Genomic DNA, 25297 nt, shown 5'->3' with positions numbered 1-25297 from the left:
TGAGCCCATTGTCTGCTCTGTTAGTGCACTCACACAGATGCTGAGCAGAGCACTAGAGAGGATGTCAGCCATCAAGTATGTATAATAAGTGCAATATTGTTTGCAATCAATACATTGTAATATACCGTGTGACTATGCATATTTACAAGTACAGAATTCATGCTATGTACTGTGATGAAGGTAAGTTTTTAAGCCTTATATTAAAACTAGCTATTGAACACGTTCCACGCCCGGGTGGCGAGCATTTTTATTGGTATATGGTCTCCCATGCTGGTATGTGCTGCCCCCATCCTGGTATTTGTGTTGCCCCCATCCTGTCCCCACCATCCTATCCTGGTATGCATTGCACCCCTCATCCCTATCCTGGTATGCATGGCACCCCTCATCCCCAATCCTGGAATGCATGGACCCTCATCCCTATCCTGCAATGCATGGCACCCCTCATACCCATCTTGGTATGTATGGCACCCCTCATCCCCAATCCTGGTTTGCATGGCACCCCTCATCCCCAATCCTGGTATGCAAGGCACTCCTCATCCCCAATCCTTGTATGCATGGCACCCCTCAGCGCCAATCCTGGTATGCTTGGCACACCTCATCCCAATCCTGGTATGCATGGCACCCCTCATCCCCAATCCTTGTATGCATGGCACCCGTCATCCCCAATCCTGGTATGCATGGCACCCCTCATTCCAAATTTGGTATACATTGCATCCCTCATCCCAATTCTGGTATGAATGGCACCCCATCTCTCATCCTGGTATGCATGGCACCCCTCATCCCAATCCTGGTATGTATGGCACCCCTCATCCCCCAATCCTGGCATGTATGGTACCCAATCCCTCATCCTGGTATGCATGGCACCACTCATCCCCCAATCCTGGTATACATGGCACCCCATCCCTCATCCTGGTATGTATGATACCCCTCATCCATATTCTGGCATGTATGGGACCCCTCATCCTGGTATGCATGGCACCCAATCCCTCATCCTGGTATGCATGGCACCCCTCATACCCAATCCTGGTATGTATGGCTCCCTCATCCCTATCCTGGTGTGCACGGCACCTCATCCCGTATCCTGGTATGCATGGTACCCCTCACCCCTATTCTGGTATGCATGGTACCCCGCATTCCTATTCTGTATGCATAGTCCCCTCACCCCCCAATCCTGGTATGCATGGTCCCCTCACCCCCCAATCCTGGTATGCCTGGTCACCTCACCCCCAATCCTGGTATGCATGGTCCCCTCACCCCCTAATCCTGGTATGCATGGTCCCCTCACCCCCCCAATCCTGGTATGCATGGCACCCCATTCCTCAATCCTGGTATGCATGGTCCCCTCACCCCAGAATCATGGTATGCATGGTACCCCTCATTCCCCCAATCCTGGTATGCTTGGTACCCCTCATCCCCCAATCCTGGTATGCTTGGTACCCCTCATCCCCCAATCCTGGTATGTATGGCACCCCTCATCCCTTATATGCTGCACACATACAAAAAAATAAACACTTATATTCACCTTTTTTCCCTGTGCTTCAGCGTTGCTGTGTCCTGTTCTGCCGGAGGCCGGGGGAGGAGTGCGGCGTCGGAGTACACGCATGCCAATACCGCGCTGTCGGGCACCATTTTGCTGAAGACACACTGCAAATGTGTCTTCAGTAAAATGGCGCCGGATAGCGCTATGCACATGCGCCGATTCAGACGCCTCACTCCTGCCCCGCTCTCTGGCGAAGAGAGGCACCGCTGCAAAACTCCTCCCGGTCAGGTAAGTATGCAAGTATGGCACCGGAGATCGCGGTATGCATTCAGTGTCTATGCATACTTCGATCTCCGGCGCCATACACTCCTCTTACCTGTAATGGCTCCATACGTGCTTCTGTCTGGAGCCAGACTGCGCAGGCGTGTCGCGCTTGCGCAGTCTATAAAGGCTTCAGACAGAGACACGCATCTCCGGTTATATTATAGATGTGAAACTGGATAATATAGAGAATAATTCTGATTTACCTAAGAACTTGTCCTGAAGAATGGAGTCGGACTTGTGAAGATACTGGAAGCGGGAGACCATTCTTCAGCCAGTTGATCTGAGGTGTTGGGACACCTGTTACCTGGCATTCAATGTTTATTGAAGTTCCCAAAATGGCGGTCAATTCTATGGGTGTCCCTTGGTTATCGGTAATTTCGGGAGGGACTAGATAAAAAAATAAATATATTTGATAAATAAAGCGAAAGTCAATGCCTATGCAGCATGCAGCTTTGATTTCATACCGTGTTTTATCAGTTAAAGGGGAGATTGCATCTACATCTAACACATAGGTAGATGAACAAAACTAATGACCCTCCAGTCTAGCCATGGCATCTTCTTTGTTTGAGCCATATTGCCCATGGACACGGGCACCTGTGGTATCTCATATGGTGGTCAGCTGTGAGCCGATACCTGCGTGCCATCCAGTGATAGCACCAGAAGACCCGCTGAGATGATAAGGTCTGATTAGGGCATGAGCAGCAGGCCGAATTGTAGGTAGACTGACACATGGCTTACTCCTTAGCACATCGGAACAGTCCTGCCATTTCCAGGCTGCACGTTCTCATATGCCCACCCTCCAATAGCTGGAGCTCGCCGTAGATAAGAATTGCCCCTGCCTGTTGCTCTGGGGAAGCAGGCTGCTCTTAATCGCAGTGAGCCCACCTTTCATATAGTTGAATAATACAAGCAGCCAAGAGGGGAAAGAAAGTTGGCGAATAAGTGGGAATTTGGCAAAAGTAACCCCCTTACTAATCATTAATTACTACATTGCATCTATACCTAATATTTGGTAGAAACAATGGAAAGACAATCCTGTTAATATTTACAGTTATTCAACATTGTATTAAGTATCTTTTTATATAAAAGTTGGATTGTTTTTGCAGAAATAATTCTGTAAGATGCTGACTTAGGTATTAAAGTGAGATACATACCATGTACATTTACGGTGAATATTCTGTCATCTTCTCCGACAGCATTGGTTGCTATACAAGTGTATTTCCCCATATCACTGGTTTGAGCATTTGTAATAGTTAATACTTCTCCATTCAAAGATTTTCTTTGAATATAAAATAGAAAACACAGTGAATCAACGGTATATTATTAATCACATACAATGTGACATTGCTGTACAAGGACTGAAGGACAGAAGCCTAAAATTACCTTAATCACATTTACAGATAAAAAAATGTATTCTAATCCCAGAATGGAGTCTGCAAGATCATAATAATGAACATACACTTTTTAAACTATTTCTTTGAAACAAAAGAGCGACTCCTTAGATATCTAAGAGATCACAAAACCCTACCCTCGCCATATGAATCTTTAAAAATCTTCCCAGACTTTTCCAAAGAGATCTTGGATCTCAGAAAATCCTTTTCAGACATTGCTACCATCTTAAGATGGAAGAATATACAATACAAATGGGGCTTTCCAGTAAAGCTGATTATCTCATTCAATGGAAGAATCCATACAATTACAGATCCAAATGAGGGATGGAACTTTTTGAAAAAAACCTATCTCATTGGCGATGAAGAGGATCCCACTTAGGCCACGGCCCCACTATCAGTATTTGGTCAGTATTCGGTCAGTATTTTTTCTCAGGAGTAGCAGCCAAAACCAAGATGGGTTATAAATGCAGAATTGGTGACTTGTTTCTATTATACCTTTTCTCTTATTGTTCCTCACCTGGTTTTGGATCCCACTCCTGAGAAAAAATACTGACCGAATACTGACCAAATACTGATAGTGGGGCCGCGGCCTTAAACTATTCTAGGTACTCTCGGAATTTTCCAGGAAGGTTTTGGTAATATTAGACCTGGTTATTATTATGCCTTATTTATTCCAAGCTTCTACTGCACTCTATTGCTGAACTTTTTCCCTGATGTTAGCTAAGGTTTGGGAGTTTTAGTGACTGATATTTTTAACTTAGTGCTTGGACTTTTTATTTTGTGTATGTGTAAAATGTGGTACATATCTTTTTCGTATTGTCTTCATTTGGGTACTGTTAATAATTTTCTTGATTCTTTCTCTATAAGGTTTCAATGGCTACAGTTTCTCTAACTTTTATTGGTTACTATGTCTTTAAAATTATTGTCACTAAATGCCAAGGGACTAAATAGTCACTTGAAAAGGTTTTCTGCTTGGATGGAAGCTGATGTGTCTAAGGCTATTATTGCCTTTCAAGAGACAAAATTTAGAGCTAAAAATTCCCCAAAAATAATCACAAAAATTTTCCGCATTCTTATAGATCCTCCTCTTCTGCCAAAAAAGCAGGAGTGTTAATGATGATTAAAAACTCTATCTTTTCAATTCATAGAAGTAACGGACCCCAATGAAATATTTCAGATTTTAATTTGTGAATTAGAATCGGTGATCCGCACAGTAGTTAATATGTATGCTGCAAATACAGGCCAAATTTCATCTTTAAATAAACTTATGAAAAAAGTTAATAATATTCGGAAAGGAATCCTTATTGTCTTGGGAGATTTCAATACTATTTCTGATAAAATTATCGGCACAACAGTTTCTTCCAGAGGTAATATGGTGACACTTAAGAACTGTCTCATGCGTAAACAACTTTTTAGTGTCTTTCATTGTCTAAATTCCACATCAAGGGAATTCACCTTATATTTCAATTCTCACAAATCATCCTCTAGAATTGATTTCATCCTTAAAGATATTCATTCTATACAAAAATTCTCAGAGGCCACTCTTGGTCCCACAACATGGTCAGATCATGCTCCAATTTCATGTAAAATCCAGGTATGACCAGTAGAGAGTATTAAACGGGAATTGAAAGGAAATTCATTTATTTTTAATCATTCTCTTTATAAAAAAAATAGAAGAAGCTATAGATAATTATTTTAGAGAAAATTCTACTCCTGACATTTCACCATCGTGTCTATGGAATGCACATAAAGCTGTCATTCGAGGCACTCTTATACAAATAAACGCTATTTATCAAAGAAAGACCAAAGAAAAAAAGCATAGAAACCATAAAAAAATTAGCAAAGAAGAAAAAAAAAAAATCACCCTCTTCTAATGCTCATTCTACTCTTTTAAAATTAAGAGTGGAGCTAAAATCTCTTTTGCTCAAAGATTCTGACAAAATGCTAAAAATTTCTAAACAAAAATATTATTATTCATATAGTAAAATGTCTAAGTTAACTGCTAATAGAGTTAAGTAGCAACAAGTCAAATCTAGAGTAAAAGCTATCAAAATGGGTGATACATTATATACTCTTCCGTGGGATATTGCAAATCTATTTGGAAAATTCTACTTTTCTCTCTATAATTTAAAACAAAGAAACAGAAGACCTTGTCAGCCGAAACGCGTTGTGTTTACGTTTTATTACGTTTTTTAAATTTGTCATATTTCATCTAGCAACCTTTCGTTAGGTTTTTAAAGATAAAAATCTAAAATCCATCTATACCTCTGAAAAATATTTAGATTTGAGAGTCCTCAGTGGCTGATACCTTTTAATGGCTAACTGAAAAGATAGTAACAAATTGCAAGCTTTCGAGACTACTCAGGCCTCTTCATAAGGCATAGTATAACACAAAATCTGAAGAATCACATATTTATACACAATAGAACACAGAAAAAATGCAATAGAAGAGACAAGTGACGCGAAGCAGAAATTTGAGTATAGGAGAGGGGATAAACAGCTGTAGCCGTAAATATTGGAGCAGTTCGTAGATAAGGACTGTGAAAGTTATATTGTTCGATGATTGAGATCTTGTCGAGTTTTGTGATGACCTCACAGGTCTGAAGTGCACATTCCTTAGTTGATGTAGGTCTAAGGGGTAGCGTTTCTCCTTATGGAGAGTGACACACCAGCTCTGGCATGTCAAGGTAGGGAGGCTTATTCGCCATGCAATGCTCCTCTGGAAAATGTAATATGCAAATTGCCTCTTCAGAGAAAAAGAGGACTTGTACTCTATAGCGCCACCTATTGGAAGTAGCAATCCTTCAAGTCACAATCAACCTTTAACGAGTCGTGCAATATGACTTAGGATAAAAGCCAAATCAGAATCTCAATTTGCAAATTTCTAATTTTTCCAACAAAATTTACAAAAACATTTTTTAGGGACCACATCACATTTGAAGTGACTTTGAGGGGCCTTAAAGACAAAAAATACCCAAAAGTGACTCCATTCTAAAAACTGCACCCCTTAAGGAGCTCAAAACCACATTCAAGAAGTTTATTAACTCTTCACATGCTTCACAGGAATTTATGGAATGTGGAAGAAAACAATGAACATTTAACTTTTTATCACAAAAATGTTACTTTAGACACAATTTTTTTTATTTTCGCAAGGGTAACAGGAAAAAATGGACCCCAAAATTTGTTGTGATACATACCCCATATGTGGGAGAAAGCAACTGTTTGGGCGCACGGCAGGGCTCAGAAGGGAAGGAGCACCATTTGGCTTTTTGAATGAAAAATTTGCTTGAATAATTAGCGGACACCATGTCGCGTTTGGGGAACCCCTGATGTGCCTAAACAGTGGAAACCTCTCACAAGTGACACCATTTTGGAAACCAGACCCCTTAAGGAAGTTATCAAATTGTGTGGTGAGCACTTTGAACCCCTGTTTCACAAAAGCCATGAAAATAAAAAAAAATCACTTTTTTTCCAAAAAAATGATCTTTTAGCCCCAATTTTTTTATTTTTCACAAGGGTAACAGGATAAATTGGACCAAAAAGTTGTTATGCAATTTCTCCTGAGCACGCAGATACCTCATATGTGGTTGAAAACTAGTTTTGAGGCACAGTGCAAAGCTAAGAAGAAAAAAAGCACCATTGAAGTTTATATTTTGCTTGGCTGGTTTGATAGTGCCATGTCACATTGGAAGAGCCCCTAAGGTGCCAGAACAGCAGAACCCCCCATAAGAGATCCCATTTTACAAATTACACCTCTCAATGAATTCATCTAGGGGTGCAGTGAGCATGTTGATGCCACAGCAAACCTTCAACCGCATTAATTGGGAATATATGACAGCTGCACTTAAAAAATTTGGAATAAAAGGACACATAATCAATGCTACATTAGCATTGTACTCAAAAACTTCAGCCAAAGTCTCAGTAAACAATCATTATTCAAATTCCTTTTTACTATCAAATGGAACTCTTCAAGGTTGTCCCCATTTCCCAATATTGTTTATTTTAACAAGAAAACCTTTTATAGAATTAATTAGATGTAACCAATTTATTAAAGACATCCCTGCAGGTACAAGGCAACACAAAGTAGGACTTTTCGCTGACGACATTATGTATACTATTACAGACCCAGTAAATTTCCTTTGTGAGATCTCTGAAATAATCAAATATTTTTGTTTTATCTCATATTATAAAATTAATGAGAAAAAAATCAAAAATATTGAGCTTTAATTTAGACTCAAATTTAACAGCTGTTCTGAAAGGTGAATTCCCTTATACATGGGAGGAAGCAAAAGTCATATTCCTTGGGATAATAATCACAAAATTTGTGATATTGTGAATAACAATCTCTCAGAAATTATCAAGCTAATTCAAACTATTTTAGACAAACTGGTTTCATAAAATCAATAAACAACTTTTGTGTTATATATGGCAAAACAAACCACCAACAATTAGTAAAAACCTTCTTTTTAAAGGCAAGGACGTAGGAGGCATGGCTTTACCTAACATATCAGCATATTATGATTCAAATATAATATTATACAGCAGAAACTGGCTTCTGAAGAACACAAAACAAAATTGGGTTTCATTGGAAGATTTAAATAATGACTTTCCACTTTATTCTGTTATTATGCTACATCTACTTTTTCCCTCTCTTCCTCCTCCTTCTCATCCTCTTTTAAACTCCACTATTACAATTTGGAAAAAGTTAAATCGACTAATAATAAATAATAAAATTCCTATTCAACCTGAAAAAAATCCTTTAATCATTTTCCATCCAGTTTTCCCAAAATTTCCATTTGAGAAATGGATGAATTTGGGTATTAGTGAATGTTCTTGTCTACTCTTAGGTCCAAATAAAGACACTATAACAAATTAGCAATACTTAAAGACTACATATGGATTATCAGCGGAAGAACTTTTTAATTTACTAGATGGAGAACAACAAATATTCCCAACATAAACGACATAATAAACATTTTTTAATGCATAACTCATTCGAATTAGCCTTGGCCCTAAGCAACAACTCTCTGCCCAAATACAAAGCCAAATGGTCAACATGGAATAAGTTCCTTTCTACCTAGAGCAGAATTCCTTTTTTTCTTTGGCTTTTATGATTAGCTTTGATTCTTAGCCTGTCAGATAGTATATTATATAGAAGGATAACTTAATAGTATAGATATCTCTATTAGTGATAATAATTTTCTCAGAAAACTACTTTTTTCTTCCTTTTCTTTCTTCCCCTAAAATTCCCATACCCTTTTCCCCTTTCCCAACTTCTCACTAACCCATCCCCCTTACATATTTCCTTCCATTCCCTCCTTCCTGTATTTTTTCTTTCCTCTTTAAAATTTCCCTTTCTTCACTTAAGGTTTACTTTTCCTTCAAAGGATGTTTATTACATTAAAATTACGTACGTTTATTTTCAATCGTTAATAAATAAATTAATATGTTTATATTATTATGCTTTTATAAATATTATTTCTGTATATAATAACTTATATATCCTATTTTCCCCCTCCCTGTTTATTGTAAAATCCCCCCCCCAAAAAAAAGTGTATAAATAAATAGACAACTGGGTGTTATTAGTTGGGGTGAGTCCCTATGCACTCAAACACTGGCCAATGATTTTATGAAATTTTCAGGTCCAGACAATTTGAGATTTGTTTTGCTTGAATCAACAACAAAGATTGCACACCACCTTTTTACTTAAGATATTGTATTAGTTACAGAAGGCCGACATGACCTCAGGTGCAACCACACAGGTTTCCTCTTAATACCTTTTAGCTACCACATCAATCAGGGGGAACTATCATAGTCATTATAAAAGCCCAAGCAGGGAATGCAGCAGCCATTTTAGAGTGGATTTTGGATAGTGAGAGGAAGTCAGAGCTCACAGCTCAGCAATAGATATAGGGAAAGTCCTAAAACATTAGACAAAAACTTCAGAGAGTAATGTGTTGTACATCTGCAGCACTGAAGAAGATGCAAGTAATAGTCTGAGAATAATACAAATATTAAATTGATAGGAAGAAAAAGAGATAGGAGAGATGCCACCAGCTGTGCTATACTCATTGTGATTGGTCGCTGATAAGGTGTAACTGGCATCTGTCCCACTGCATTTTCATTACAATTACACATTTTTTTTTCAATCATAATGTACTAGAAAGTAGCAGCAAGGCATCACAATATCGGCATCTTACACAGAACTGTCAGCCTGGTCACAAATGACTCATATGGATACCCCAAAGTGTTGTACATACCTTTTCAGTGCAATCGGAGAACCTGGAATTCACAGTGAATAAATTCACCTTGCCAAACTTAGTGAATCTGAATATTAAAAGATTTGATCATCTCCATTCATTGTTTGACTCCCTATTCCTGTGAAATGCTTAAAATTATGTTGTTGGTTTCTTTGACAATATGTATGATGTCATGTACATTTTAATGGTAGGTAGGTATCAAACTCCTGTTTCTGAATAAATCACATGTTGTTGGCTGCACTATTATTTTGAGTAAAGTCAAAGACTTAGTAACAGTTCCTTTCAGACACATTCCTTCAATTAGAAGCAAGACACAAGACACATGTTCATGTACTTGCCTGTGGCAATCTTAGCTATAAACATATCCATCGTACTAGATATATCAGAGGAGAATAAATTCTTACATAATTCTAAGGCGATGATCACTGTTTATGCGTTTACCATCCTTCAACCAATAAATGAGGGGTCCAGGAATTCCTTTGGCGTCACACACCAGCTGTATGTCTTCTGCTGGTAAAGCATTGATCTCATTTGCCATTCCAGAGCCAGTAATACTAGGGGGAACTATAAACATTTACATAGTTATTATATACATTATGACTATAATTCTGTAAAGGCTAAACTAAGATATGATCATTTACAATAATAGAAACGACTATGAAATACTTGCCTTGAATTGTCAGGATGTAGTCTTTCTGGGCTCTGCCTTTTAAGTTGGTTGCTATACATGTATAGTTTCCACTGTCGGAGAGCTGAGCTCTATCTATCTTCATTTTGGTCCCACCAGCTAGAAAATGGGTGTCCAAATATTCTGAATGATCTATGTAAGAAGACATAAGTGAAGAACACCTCCTCAAACATCATTTCAAATGGCATAATGTCATGACATGGCCTAGTCTTTAGCACAAAGTGAGAAAAGGGAGTTTTTCAAGGAAAAGAACACCATCCTAACCGTTATGGACTGGAGTGGCAGCATTATGTTGAGAGGTAATTTGCTGTAGGAGGAACTGGATCCCTTTACAAAGTAGATGACATTATGAAAAAGAAAAATTATGAGGAGATATTAAAGAAAAATCTCAGGGGACCACATAGGAAGTTAAACCTTGTGTGCTAATGCCTTCCAAATCAAAAATGACTCCAAACATATTTGGAAAGTTGTCGTTTATAGACAACAAAATGAAAGAAATAGAGCAACAATCACAAGGAACTGACCTCAATCCTAAGAAAATTTGCTGGTAGAACTTAAAATAGTTTGTGAACAAGGGAGCCTCCAAAACTATTACACAAGTTCTATCAGGAGGATTGGGCCCAAATTTCAGCAACCTATAACAAGAAGTTTGTGGAAGGTTAACTGAAAAGTGTGACCCAAGTTAGACAATTTCAAGGCAATGCTACCAGATACTAACCACGTGTATGAAACTTCTGAGCCACTAGGCATGTGATGAAAGTGGTTTTTATTCATGTGAATCAGTTGAAAAAAAATAATGTGAAAAAATTGGAAAATGAGTTTTAATAAATGTGGCTAAAATGTACAGTACAGACCAAAAGTTTGGACACACCTTCTCATTTAAAGATTTTTCTGTATTTTCATGACTATGAAAATTGTACATTTACACTGAAGGCATCAAAACTATGAATTAACACATGTGGAATTATATACTTAACAAAAAAGTGTGAAGCAACTGAAAATATGTCTTATATTCTAGGTTCTTCAAAGTAGCCACTTTTTGCATTGATGACTGCTTTGCACACTCCTGGTATTCTCTTGATGAGATTCAAGAGGTAGTCACCGGAATTGGTCTTCCAACAATCTTGAAGGAGTTCCCAGAGATGCTTAGCACTTGTTGGCCCTTTTGCCTTCACTCTGCAGTCCAGCTCACCCCAAACCATCTCGATTGGGTTCAGGTCTGGTGACTGGGGAGACCAGGTCATCTGGCGTAGCACCCCATCACTCTCCTTGTTGGTTAAATAGCCCTTACACAGCCTGGAGGTGTGTTTGGGGTCATTGTCCTGTTGAAAAATAAATGACGGTCCAACTAAACGCAAACCGGATGGAATAGCATGCCGCTGCAAGATGCTGTGGTAGCCATGCTGGTTCAGTATGCCTTAAATTTTGAATAAGTCCCCAACAGTGTCACTAGCAAAGCACCCCCACACCATCACACCTCCTCCTCCATGCTTCACGGTGTCCATTCCTTGTGTTCTTTAGCCCAAACAAGTCTCTCTGCTTGTTGCCTGTCCTTAGCAGTGATTTCCTAGCAGCTATTTTACCATGAAGGCCTGCTGCACAAAGTCTTCTCTTAACAGTTGTTGTAGAGATGTGTCTGCTGCTAGAACTCTGTGTGGCATTGACCTGGTCTTTAATCTGAGCTGCTGCTAACCTACGATTTCTGAGGCTGGTGACTCGGATAAACTTATCCTCAGAAGCAGAGGTGACTCTTGGTCTTCCTTTCCTGGGGCGGTCCTCATGTGAGCCAGTTTCTTTGTAGCGCTTGATGGATTTTGCAACTGCACTTGGGGACACTTTCAAAGTGTGCCCAATTTTTCGGACTGGCTGACCTTCATTTCTTAAAGTAATGATGGCCACTCGTTTTTCTTTACTTAGCCCCGTCTCATGCTGCACATAACACATCTGCATCTCTGGCTGCTATGGGCATAAAAAGGGACAAACTTATGGTGTGGCACCCATGCTCCCCTGACCTCAACCCCATTGAGAACCTCTGGAGCATCATCAAAAGGAGTGTCTATGATGGCGGGAGGAAGTTCACATCTAAGCAACAGCTCTGGGAGGGTATTCTGTCCTCATGCAAAACAATTGAAGCAGAAACCATCCTAAACCTGACAAATTCAATGGACGAGAGAGTTCAGAAGCTCCTTTCGAACAAGCGGTCCTATGTGCAAATGCAACATCACCTAGAATAAAGTTTTGAGTTGAAAACTGTTTGATTTCAGTTTGTAATAACCTGCTAATGCTTATAATTTCAAAAATGACTTTTTTTGTTCTTTATTAAAATGAAAAGGTTGAAAACTCTGCTGTGCATAATAATTTGGAACATGCATTTTGAGTGCAGTTTGAGTTTTTTTATTTTTTAAAAAATATACTGTTATCATAGGCAGTTTGTACAAAAACCTTTCAATTGTACTCTAATAGTTATTTGACTGGACAATTACAATGACTGCAATTCATATAGGTAATTTGGGAAAATCTGAGAAAATATTATTTGCATAATAAGTTGGAACACAGTGTATAGTAACATACTAACATAGTTTTTAAAGTTGAAGGAAGACCAAGTCCATCTAGTTCAACCCATAGCCTAGCTGGACTTAGATAGACCCAGATAGACCTAGAAAGACCCACATGTCAGTATTTACTGAGATAATGACTTTTGTGTTTTCATTGGCTGTAAGCCATAATCATCAACATTAACAGAAATAAACACTTGAAATAGATCACTCTGTTTGTAATGACTCTACAGTCATGGCCAAAAGTTTTGAGAATGACACCAAAATTATATTTTCACATGATCTGCTGGCCTCTGGTTTTTATTAGTGTTTGTCTGATGTTTATATCACATACAGAAATATAATTGCAATCATATTATGAGTACCAATAGGTTATATTGACAGTTAGAATGAGTTAATGCAGCAAGTCAATATTTGCAGTGTTGCCCCTTCTTCTTCAAGACCTCTGTAATTCTCACTCCCATGCTCTCAATCAACTTTTGGACCAAATCCTGACTGATAGCAGTCCATTCTTGCATAATCAATGCTTGCATTTTGCCAGAATTTGTTGGTTTCTGTTTGTCCACCCGTCTCTTGATGATTGACCACAAGTTCTCAATGGGATTAAGATCTGGGGAGCTTCCAGGCCATGGACCCAAAATCTCTTTGTTTTGTTCCATGAGCCATTTAGTTATCACATTTGCTTTATGGCAAGGTGCTCCATCATGCTGGAAAAGGCATTGTTGGGCGCCAAACTGCTCTTGGACGGTTGGGAGAAGTTGCTCTTGGAGGACATTCTGGTACCATTCTTTATTCATGGCTGTGTTTTTAGGCAAGACTGTGAGTGAGCCGATTCCCTTGGCTGAGAAGCAACCCCACACATGAATGGTTTCAGGATGCTTTACAGTTGGCATGAGACAAGACTGGTGGTAGCGCTCACCTCTTCTTCTCCGAATAAGCTGTTTTCCAGATGTCCCAAACAATCGAAAAGGGGATTCATCAGAGAAAATGACTTTGCCCCAATCCTCAGCAGTCCACTCCCTGTACCTTTTGCAGAATATCAGTCGGTCCCTGATGTTTTTTCTGGAGAGAAGTGGCTTCTTTGCTGCCCTCCTTGAAACCAGCCCTTGCTCAAAGAGTCTCTGCCTCACAGTGCGTGCAGAAGCACTCACACCAGCCTGCTGCTATTCCTGAGCAAGCTCAGCACTGCTGGTAGTCCGATCCCACAGCTGAAACAGTTTTAAGATACGGTCCTGGCGCTTGCTGGTCTTTCTTGGGCGCCCTGGAGCCTTTTTGACAACAATGGAAGCTCTCTCCTTGAAGTTCTTGATGATGCGATAGATTGTTGACTGAGGTGCAATCTTTGTAGCTGCGATACTCTTCCCTGTTAGGCCATTTTTGTGCAGTGCAATGATGGCTGCACGTGTTTCTTTAGAGATAACCATGGTTAACTGAAGAGAAACAATGATACCAAGAACCAGCCTCCTTTTAAAGTGTCCAGTGATGTAATTCTTACTTAATCATGACTGATTGATCGCCAGCCCTGTCCTCATCAACACCCACACCTGTGTTAATGGATCAATCACTAAAACGATGTTAGCTGCTCCTTTTAAGGCAGGACTACAATGATGTTGAAATGTGTTTTGGGGGTTAAAGTTCATTTTCTGGGCAAATATTGACTTTGCAAGTACAGTAATTGCTGTTAAGCTGATCAATCTTTGACATTCAGGAGTATATGCAAATTGCCATTACAAAAAATGAAGCAGTAAACTTTGGAAAAATTACTATTTGTCTCATTCTCAATACTTTTGGCCATGACTGTATATAATATATGAGTTTCACTTTTTGTATTGAAGAACTGAAATAAATTAACTTTTTGATGATGTTCTAATTTTGTCAGATGCACCTGTATACAGGACAGGAGGAGTAGTGCTGTGCAATGTATATATACAGGACAGGAGAAGTGGTACTGTGCAGTGTATACATACAGGACAGGAGAACTCTTCAGAGCAAACTCTGCAGTTAGAGGCATTAGAAGCTATTAATTAGTGCACAATATACAAGATCAGCTTTTCAAAGTCAAATCTGCGTCTGGCTTGCCCATCCTAAACTCTTAGAACTCTGAGTTGTCCAGTCATTTGTTTATTTTACCTACCATAAAGATAAGTAGATAAGCAGATAACCTCAGACTCCACACAGAATGCATGACTCACTGATACACAATGGTACACTGACAACAGTAGCCAGGCAGACCATTTTATGACCTAACAGACCAGCCCACTGGGCATCTGCCCGATAAGGCAGATTAGCAGTCCGGGCCTGAGGTCAGAGTTACTTTCATTGGTAGAATATGCATAGTGGTCACATTTTGCACTTGGTATGTACAGTAAATACTCTTTCACAGAATGGCATAACAGATAAAAAGATACAGGTAGTCTTTTTGGGGTCTAGAGGACCTAGAGCAAATCCATTAACATTCCTAGAGGTAAGCTTATTCCCAATATGGCTGATGGCTCTTGCTTGAGCCTCCTGTACTTTTATGAACGTATTTTCATTCTGTGTACTGTCCATATGTGTTACATACTGAACACATATGAGATGGGAATGACTGGACATCGTTGCAGTTTCAGACTCCGGCCTCTGGAATAGACTCGATGGCTGATCTCATGGTGTTTTAGTCAGTTGGAGCAGGAAGCTGACTGAGCAGGTGAATCGTGTGGCATCCTGAAGCTCAGTGTGTGCAGTGTGCTAGGAGCTGAGCAGATTACTGAAGAAAGGTGTAACTGTTCCTGTGACACATGCCAGAGAGGAAAAATTACTTTGTGGGAACAACTACGGTTGGATGCAGAGTTGGATTCCCCCCAAGGCATCTGCTGTGACGTGAATGGCCTTCTGCTAGCCTATCAGACTAAAACTACGCTCCAGGTGACAAGTCCAAGATCCACTCATCGGCCTCCCAACTAAACGGCCAAGCAGACGATCAGGCAACCTCTTCAGTGATCAGGTTCTAGCCGGTAAGTCTTGAGCTCAGGCCCCACCACAGGGATCCCGCTGGTGCGCAGACTTTAGAGAGAGTTTGACGCCAAACATAGATTCTCAGTTAGAGACATTGTTTGCTAATAGGACTGTGTGAGCCTTAGCTAGATACTCCCTCCAGTGAGTGAGTTTGTGTATAGATAGCATAACAGAATTGTAATCTTAGAGAATTGTTAAGTTTGTGAATCTCTGTACTGCACCACTGCAGCGGCCGCCTCTTGCACCCATCTAATTACATCCCTGCTCTGTGTAACTCTTGGTTACAGAATTAGGCGGAACCACATGTCAGGCAAATTATAGTGTATACTATAAAACATACTGGGCCTATCGGTTGTGCAGCACAGAGGTCCTAGATGAACTAGCTAGGTGTGTGTGAAATTTATCTGTGTTTTTTTCTTGCGTTGCCGGTGTAACTCAGTTTTCGTTGTTAGTAAAAAGTAGTTCCCTAACAAATTGTCTTGTAGCATCCTTTGTCCTTACCACCTGTATTCTGAGAGAGCCAACCCCAGGACATGGTTTACAGCTTGGCAGTTTTTTTACAACTTGGCGTAGGGTGGACACCAAGTCCTGCTAGACACCAAATGCAAGCGGTTCAGTAGATAGGAATTCATAAGGAGTATCTCAGAGTTTATAATATATGAAGAAAGTGCTAAATATAGTGCAGCAAAGTCCTAAGCGTGTGCCAAGTCCATATTTGAGATGTTAAAGCATGATTGCAAAGTAAAAGGAATAGAGTATAACCAGATGATGTAGTGCAGGCCCCGACGCACGTTTTGCAGATGTGCTTCTTCAACCCCCCTGATCACCTGTATATACAGTGTGTACACCAGAAAGACTTTTTTATTTCAAATTAGATAGCAGTCTTCCACAACTCAGTTTGGGTCCATAGGAAGTACTGGCACTGCTTTAAGAATACTACTTAAAGGGGTTGTCCACCTGTGAGGCCAATTTTTTTTTTTTTACTGAAAGGTATTCTCCGAGAAATGTAATAAAATAAATAAAGTAAATAAATATTAAACATTTTTCTAAATACCTTTATTTAACAAAAAGTTCTGCCTTATCTAGTGCACTCTGTCATGATTTTAAAGATGGCAACTGCCACCTACCTATATCAACATGCATCCCATCGTACATTTCAGAACATGTAGTAGAACAGGCTGTATGAAGAATGGGATGGACACACTAAAACGGTCAGGCTGAATGAGATAAATATTCATTCTCAGACAGCTAAAGAAAAGTGTTTATCTTCTCCTTTACTCCCCTCCGATTAGTGTCCTGTCAGGTTGACTGAACAGAGGAATGAGCTTTCACGATGGCTGAGTGGACGCTGCTCTGATGTGACTTCTGTCTGGAGCAGATGTTCTTCACTCAGCCGTCCTACTGCATGTCCTCTGAAATGTAGGACAGGCTACACAATGATATAGATGGCAGTTGCCATCTTTGAAATCCTGACAGAGTGTGCTTGATAAAGAATACCCTTTTGCTAAATAAAGATATATAGAAAAATGTTTAATATTTAAATGTATATTATTTATTTTATAACATTTCTTGGAGAACCCCATTAAATGCTTGTAATTTGGGCCAAACTTAATTTGGGTTGCCTTAAAAATGTTGTGCCATTTGCCTTTTGTATGTTGCTTTGTCTGTTGCTGGCTACAGAATGAGTTAACTGAGAATCCATCAGTCAGCATGCTATGATAGACTGATGGGGAGTTTTTTTAACTCTTATTTGACTTTTTCTAAGCTCATCTCAGCTGATTTATGATAATAGACTACATCAAAGTAGAATGTGCAGAGAAACAAAAGACTGTAAGAGCCAAACTATTTACTTTTTTTTATGAAACCCAATTGCAAAAATAATTTTTGCCTGAAATACATTCATTTAGGGAACAAAAATACCCCAACGGAAGACAAAGCCTTTAAATTAACATTGTAGCAAGGGTACACAATCAAACACATTAGAAAAACTTGACCCCTGGATGCCAACTGCAGAATTTCTGTTTGCATCAGGAGGAAAGTTACATCACATTCTGGTTATCATGATGGCCTCCCAACATTGAAAGTCTGAGGACAGGGACAGATTCTGGACTCCCGGTCATGCGCAGTGCGCCTCTGAAGCTGGGAAGCGTACACCTGGCGCAATGATGTGGGTGAAAAAAGCTGCACGCAAGTGCGAGATTTGCAGAGAGCTGACGATGACGCTGTCTCTTGCAAATCATGCATCACACCCACCGAGGTATGAGAACATGCTGAGTGGAACAACTACGATCACTATTTCAGTCACGATTCTTGTCCTATATAATTCCTTGACTGACATTGTCTGACATTGTTGGCTAGTTGTCAGTTATCACATCGTTCATCATTTAAACAATTAGCTGCTCATGTAAATGAACTGTTAGATAGTGTGACATGCAGCAGTAGTGCTGTTGCTTTAAAAGCATTCAGCAACTACAAGAAGTAACACAAGCAGGAAGTGTGCTCCAGAATCATTCAGCACCTAGAGGGAATGACACAGTCACAGGAGACAGGGAGTGTTTTAGCAGAGCCCCAAGGGGATTGTGGGGAAGTTGTCTACTGTCTGGCAGGAGCCAAAGAGAAAGGTGGCTTATGATCTGTATATCACAAAAGGCAAGGGAACAGAATTCAGGTCAGGAGGGTAGCTAAACAAAGGTCAGTTAGACTCCTTGAGCTAACAGTGTAGAGTATTGTCAACCAGGAAGATAAGGACTGGAAGGAATCCTGTCATAGGGATCATCTCCCTCATCAAACCCTCCCCCCCCTCCATGTCCATGCTGGATAAAGAATGCTGTGTACAACTGAGTCCTTGTGAAAGAAAAGCATGTGGTTGTGTATGCATTAAAACTGTGCTGTACTGTGCTACTGAATAATAGACTGTGTACTGCTGTGCTGCGAAGGAGACTGTACTGTTATTACTGGAGCCTGTTGCTTAAAGAGACATTTACATAGCACTGGCCGTGCCTCATTAAATGTTACTGTTCTACCATTTGAGGACTCTTATCAAAATGTGTCTGGTCAGCAATTGAATCTATCGTGTGCCTGAGAGAAGCTGCAACCTATGGTCGCCCGGAATAACTGTTCCCTCAGGATTCCAACAAATTAATGTAACCGGTCTCGCTCTTATCTTATCTCATTCCAGACTCTTCAATACCCATTAACACTGACATCTATGACAGCATCTTATCACTCCTGGATACTGAAGGATTGAGGATTTAAATTCAACATTATGTTGGGATAGAGTCAGGGGGCCAAAGCAAAATTAGTTGACTCAGCAGACTAACGTGTAATGGACCTTTAGCTAAAAAAACAATAAGTATTATCTTTTGAATGCTATATTACAATATTACAAAAAAAATGAGTTTGCATTCTGGTCTTAGAGGTATCAGTGATTATTTTAGACAGTTGAATATCAAGTTCAGTAAAACTTTATGCTAAGTGAAAAAATATTTCGCTCATAATTGATCACCAGTAATGCTCTGAGCTTTAATATATGATCGCATATACTTACTTATCTGACTGCCATTCTTGAGCCAAATCAAGGTTGGTGTTGGAATTCCATAAGCATCACATGAAAGCATAACAGGGTTTTTAACGGTCCCACTTTGATACTCCACTGGAGGTCCTTGTATCCTGGGAGGCACTGCAAGCAAAGTTAATACAAATATTATATTCCATCCCATGCTTTGTCATCAGTCCATAAACAGGAATTCACCAAAATCTTACCATGAACCATCAGGAAAAATGTCTTCCTATCTTGACCTACAACGTTTGTGGCGATACATTCATATTCTCCTGTATCAGATACCTGAAACGAACATTTAAGATGATGACAGAGAAATTTTAATTCGTGATGCTCCAATAGGCTAAGCTTAAATTGTCTTTCAACTTAGACAGTGCTATTTAGTAGAAGACTGATGGTGAATCTGGGAATTGACTCACCTGAGCATTGACAATGTTCAATATTTTCCCTCTCTCAAGAATCCTAATATTAGTGGATTCAGAAATCAATTGGCTGTTCTTATACCAATTTATAATAGGTGCTGGGATTCCATTGGATTCACATGTCAAGAACGTCGATGTAGAAATGTCTACATCCACCTGGGCACTGGAATCTCCGCTGTTGCTGACTATGGTAGGAGACACTGCAATAATAATGTACATATAGGAGTATTTTACTGAAGAATGAAAATCTGTCACATAGGATTGTTCTCAAGAGTGTACTAAGTGATATGGACTGACCATATACATTAAAAGAGAATGTTTTCTTGGTTTCTCCAGCTTGATTACTGACAACACATACATATTCCCCAGCATCTTCCAGCTTGGTTTGATGAATCTGCAAAATCCTGCCCCCTACAAACAAAAAAATATTTTATTACCGAGAAGCAATGTGTTGCAAATCTATTGGTGAGGGGGTCTGCTAGAGCGTAGTAATTCACATTATAAATTGTCCTCAAAATTAGGTCTGTAATCAGGGGCATTAAGAACAAAAGGTAAGTTTTAACAGGTCTCCTATTTGAGGCTGGCAAACATTTAATGTAACAGGAAATCCTCAGAAATTCTAGGACTGAACATAAGACAACTGTAGTGGTTGTCCAATGACTGAAGGCATCAGACCAAATATTCACACATTGCTGTCTTTATATTAAAATACATTTAGAATTATGCAAATATTGTATTGTTTCTCACACAGGAATACCTTCAAGGCTTTAACTATACATTTGTAAGGAGGGCAAACTGATTGACCCTCATGTATTCTGTACTGTTACACTATATTGTTGCTTATTCCTATGTATATATGTTGTGTGGCACTCTATATAATGCTTTGCTGTTTTTTATTGCAGGTTGGGTAAAAAACACAGTTTTCCATGCAATTTCATGTGTGGTGGTATGATAGGACAAGGACTGAAATTTTGGGTGAAAATCACAGGGAAGGTACATAGAAGTGGCTGGGCCTATGCCTAGTGCGGGCTTGGGACAGATCATAGTAAAGCTGATATGCTGCACTACCCCCATATCATGAGGGGGCATAGAGAGCATATAGTGACTATGTGTGGAGCAGTCCTGAAGGGTTGTCTGCCAGAAAGTGATAAACCTTGGAGAGAAAAGCAGTAGAAGCAGAATGACCATAGTTGACTGGACCATGTTCTGGTTGCCCTGTATGCCTTAGCTGCAGCCTGATAGTACAGTTATAAAGAAGATTGGTCTGAGTTGAGAATATAGTGAAAAATGTAGTGTAGGGTGAGCCCTTGAGATACAGGGCCAAGGCGAAAGGCTACTGATTATGTCTAAGTGAATGTAGAGTGAGCCTGCAGTTTGAACGAATTGTCCAGTAGTGAGACCAGACCACCTACATGATCGTATCATTGAAGAGAATGTATGAATGGACAGAAACCTTGAGAAGCAGGTCTGTAAGTGAGAGCCATTAGGTGGCTCTAGACATCTGGTGGAGACTGAGATTGTTATGTGAGACTGTGCAGCATCACAGCACTCAGTGTAGTCCCTATGAGAGACCTGAGTAAGAAGATAATGAAGGCTATGTTTTGTTGGTTTGGTTTATTCTAATCAGCAACAATACAAAATTGTGATAGTACCCCAAAAATTGTGTGTCACTGTATTCACAGTTGTCTTCAGTAAAGACAAACTGTTTGAATATTATTGGTGTGATTGTCTTCTATTTTAAATGGGAAGAACCCAAAGAACCCACATTACACACTTCACCATAAAAAGCACAGAAATAAGACAGTAAATAGAGATTAGCGAATTGATTCGCAGGATCCTGGCCCAGCTCCCAGGTCAGCATTGCTTAGCCACTGGACATGGCATGGCACAACATTGTGTATGCGTCATGCAGTAACTATGATGTCACGTCACGCCAACAAATCAGAAGAGGACATGGAGGTGCCAGCAGGTAGGAAACGCTTCTCAGCGCTCCCGCCCAGTGTACATAGAGTACTGACCTATAAATGCAGCATTAGTGACTCAAATAAAACATTTGTCCATTATAAATCCCTCTTACCTGGCACAATAAAGTGATGTGTGCTTGGTCTAAGAACAATCCCTTCCTTCAGCCAACTTATCATCGGTAATGGAAATCCAGTGACTTCACATGTCAGAGAAATGAAACTATCTTCTACAATAGTGACGTTTTCATATATGCTGCCTACGATTCTTGGAGGAACTGCAATGAAATGGGAGGACAACAGAATCAAATTCTAGTTCTTATATAGCTTCTTACATAAATTGCGAGTCAGATACAAAAGGTGGTGGGTGCTGTTTTGGGCAACAAATATCATTTTTCTAATCTCATACAAACTTTTTAACAGTTTATAGTAAAGAAAATGCATTATTAAATGGTCCCTGACCTTTAAATTTGTTTGCATAAATCTATCATACACACAAACATATAATCTGCATTATAACTTATCCCAGAAATATGCTTCTTTTTCCACTCATGAGTCACTTCCTCCATCTCCTAAATTCATCATTCATTCAGAAAAACTGCCAATATTCATCACGGTCAAAACAATATGAATTTCCAGTTCAACGTAGGATCACACTGCAGCTGCCTATTAAAATGGATAGGGGAGTGGGAGAATGAAAGAGGTAAAGGGACAACTGACTGATGCAACTTTCTAGTAAGTGATTTTCTTTCCCCAGTATTGGAGTCACAGCTACACTCCTCAATACTACTGTACAATATCCTTTATATTGCTACAGAAGAGCAGGAATCCCTCATGTCTCTGTATTTTAGTTATCATAGGGAAAATAATTAGCTAATTTCTCCTTTAGTTATTATACTTAATTTTATTAACACTCTTTTATTAGTCACAAGGCTAGGAGAGAGTATTTGACAGGGAAATTAGGCGCTCTGTGATGTAGTAAGCAATGTGAATGCTTAGCATCAATGTGTCACTGCAGCACGTAAGTTTATGGTGCTAAATAGGGGGGGTATCCTCTTCTGTACTTAGGTGCACATAGGGTATATATATAACTCAACTGTAATTGGGCAAAACATAAGTAAGTATGGCCTGTTTTATATCAGGATTACTAAGCTCATCAATCCCCTTTGATTTTTACTCTTCTCTGTTCCCACTATACTCTATTAATGGGAAGTGTGACATGCAGAAGTAGTGCTGTTGCTTTAAAAGCATTCAGCAACTTTTAGAAGTAACACAAGCACAGGAGACAGGAAGAGTTGTGCTCCAGAAGCATCCAGCAACTAGAGGGGTTAACACAGTCACAGGAGACAGGGAGGGTTTTTAGCAGAGCCCCACAGGGATTGTGGGGAAGTTGTTTACTGTCTGGCTGGAGCCGAAGAGAAAGGTGGCTTATGATCTGTATCTAACAGAAGTCAAGGGAGCAGAATTCAAGTCAGGAGGGAAGCTAAACAAAGGTCAGTTAGACTCCCTGAGCTAACAGTGTGGAGTATAATCGGCCACAAAGATAAGGACTGGAAGGAAGCCTATCATAGAGATCATCTCCCTCATCACACTCTTCCCACCCTCCATCTCCATGCAGGATAAAGAATGATGTGTACTATTGAGTCCTTGTGAAAGAAAAGCCTGTGGTTGTGTATGCATTAAAACTGCTGTACTGCGCTACCGGATAATAGACTGTGTACTTCTGTGCTGCAAAGGAGACTGTACTGTTATTACTGGAGCCTGTTGCTCAAAGAGACATTTGCATTGCACTGGCCATGCCTCATTAAATGTTATGTTCTACCGTTGAATGTGTATGAAGATTCTTGTCAGATGTGTCTGGTCATCAACTGAATCTATTGTGTGCCTGAGGGGAGCTGCAGCCTATAGACACCCTGAGTAACGGTTCCCCCAGGAATCCAGAGAATTCATGAAACCCGTCTCGCCTTATCTGAATCTAGCAGCATGCGTCTAACATTGGTAGCCCATACAGGGAATCCTGAGCGGGAATTGGCGTGTAGCGGGAGAAGAGCAAAAGTGTCTGGAGAAACACAGCAGCACAGTACCTCAACTGAACTCTACTACACCAGTTAAAGGGGACCAGTAGCAGAAAATATAAAGAGGTCAGTAGAACAGATTTCCAAAGCACACAACCGCAGGCAACTGTTAGCTGCCATTAATGCAAAAATGGATGAGCTGGGGGAGACAGAAGCTGAAGATGTCATAGGGACGCTGAACTAGCTGACTTCAATTTCAGCATCAAGTACAGGCCAGGAAAATGCAATATGGATGCAGATGGATTGTTGAGAATGCCACTAGAGCCTGAGGAGTTCATGCAAGAATGCTAGGAGGAAGTCAATCTGGAAGCAATTGAGAGCACTACCCAAGCAGTGCAAGCTTATCAAGAGGAAGACACCATTGTGGTGTCTGTTGATGGTCGAACCCACCATAAAAATGAGAGCGTAAGATCATCCCCGGTCTATTGAACAACTACCAAAAGCGAAAATCCTTAGAGCACAACGGGAAGATGAGATAATTGATAGAATACTACTTTATGTGGACCAAAATCAGTTTCCAAGTAAACGGAAGAGAGACCATGAGTCACCAGCAGTATCTGTTTTAATTAAAGAATGGACGAAGCTCTACCTCAGTGAAGACGGTATCCTGTATCATAAAGGAGGACAAAACCAGCAGATGGTACTACCCAGAATATTCCGTAGGTTGGTCTTCGAAGAACTCCATGAAAACATGGGACACCTGGGAGTGGAAAGGACAACAAATTTGATCCGTGAACGTTTCTTCAGGCCGTACATGCAGAGAGATATTGAGAGATATGTGACCAGGGAGTGTGGGTGTCTGAAAGATAAACGTTCCAGCACATCAACCCGGGCACCTGTGGGCAACATCCAATCTACGTACCCATTTGAGCTGGTTTCAGTAGACTTTCTACATCTCAAGACGTGCAAGGATGGTTACGAATACATCTTGGTGGTGATGAACCATTTCATTAGATTTGCTGAAACATATTCCACCATTAATAAATCGGGTCGAACAGCAGCAGAGAAGATCTTCAATGATTTTGCTTTGAGGTTTGGGTTCCCTACGAGGTTACACCACAACCAAGGAAGAAAATTTGAGAACCAGCTCTTTGCCAAGCTAGGAAAGTACTGTAGAATTCAGAGATCCCACACAACGCTCTATCACCCAGAAGGTAAAGGACAAGTGGAATGTTTTAACTGGACATTATTGTCGATATTGCGCACTTTAACAGCTGACGAGAAGAAAGACGGAAAGAGTTCTCTGTCAAAAGTGGTATATGCCTATAACTGTACAAAGAGCGATGCAACGGGTTACTCACCCTTCTTCCTATTGCATGGATGATTGCCAAGACTGCCAATCGACATCATGTTTGATACTCCGGTGTTAGAGACATACAGAACGTATCCGAAGTACGTTCGGAAATTGAAGGAACGGATGGCAGAGGCATACAACATAGCATCCAACGTGGTTACACAAGGACAGAGCAAGAGTAAGGAGTACTATGATTGAAAATGTTATGGAGTAGAATTGGCACCAGGAAGCCGGGTGCTAGTCAAGAACGTACGTGAGAAAGGCGGTCCAGGAAAACTTTGTTTGTACTGGGAA

At 40.1% G+C, this 25297-nt stretch overlaps 1 protein-coding gene across 3 annotated transcripts in view; it reads right to left on the bottom strand.

Annotated features, from left to right (window-relative positions):
- Window positions 1-25297, bottom strand: part of HMCN1 (hemicentin 1) — a 924522-nt gene that overhangs the window by 379253 nt on the left and 519972 nt on the right. For all 3 annotated transcript variants that reach the window (XM_073642974.1, XM_073642975.1, XM_073642976.1), the window contains exons 58-66: window positions 21751-21912; window positions 19971-20084; window positions 19671-19873; window positions 19455-19536; window positions 19240-19371; window positions 10126-10275; window positions 9860-10019; window positions 2959-3083; window positions 2008-2191 (exon numbers count right to left, since the gene is read on the bottom strand). In XM_073642974.1, the coding sequence (XP_073499075.1) occupies window positions 2008-2191; window positions 2959-3083; window positions 9860-10019; window positions 10126-10275; window positions 19240-19371; window positions 19455-19536; window positions 19671-19873; window positions 19971-20084; window positions 21751-21912 (1312 nt within the window). The remainder of the gene's footprint in view (window positions 1-2007; window positions 2192-2958; window positions 3084-9859; window positions 10020-10125; window positions 10276-19239; window positions 19372-19454; window positions 19537-19670; window positions 19874-19970; window positions 20085-21750; window positions 21913-25297) is intronic.

Source organism: Phyllobates terribilis, unplaced genomic scaffold (genome assembly GCF_046119375.1).
Source record: "Phyllobates terribilis strain yellow unplaced genomic scaffold, ASM4611937v1 Scaffold_8__6_contigs__length_399053987, whole genome shotgun sequence".
Lineage (NCBI taxonomy): Eukaryota > Metazoa > Chordata > Amphibia > Anura > Dendrobatidae > Phyllobates > Phyllobates terribilis.
The sequence above is the reverse complement of the archived record's forward strand: the minus strand, read 5'-3'. Positions and strand labels throughout refer to the sequence as shown.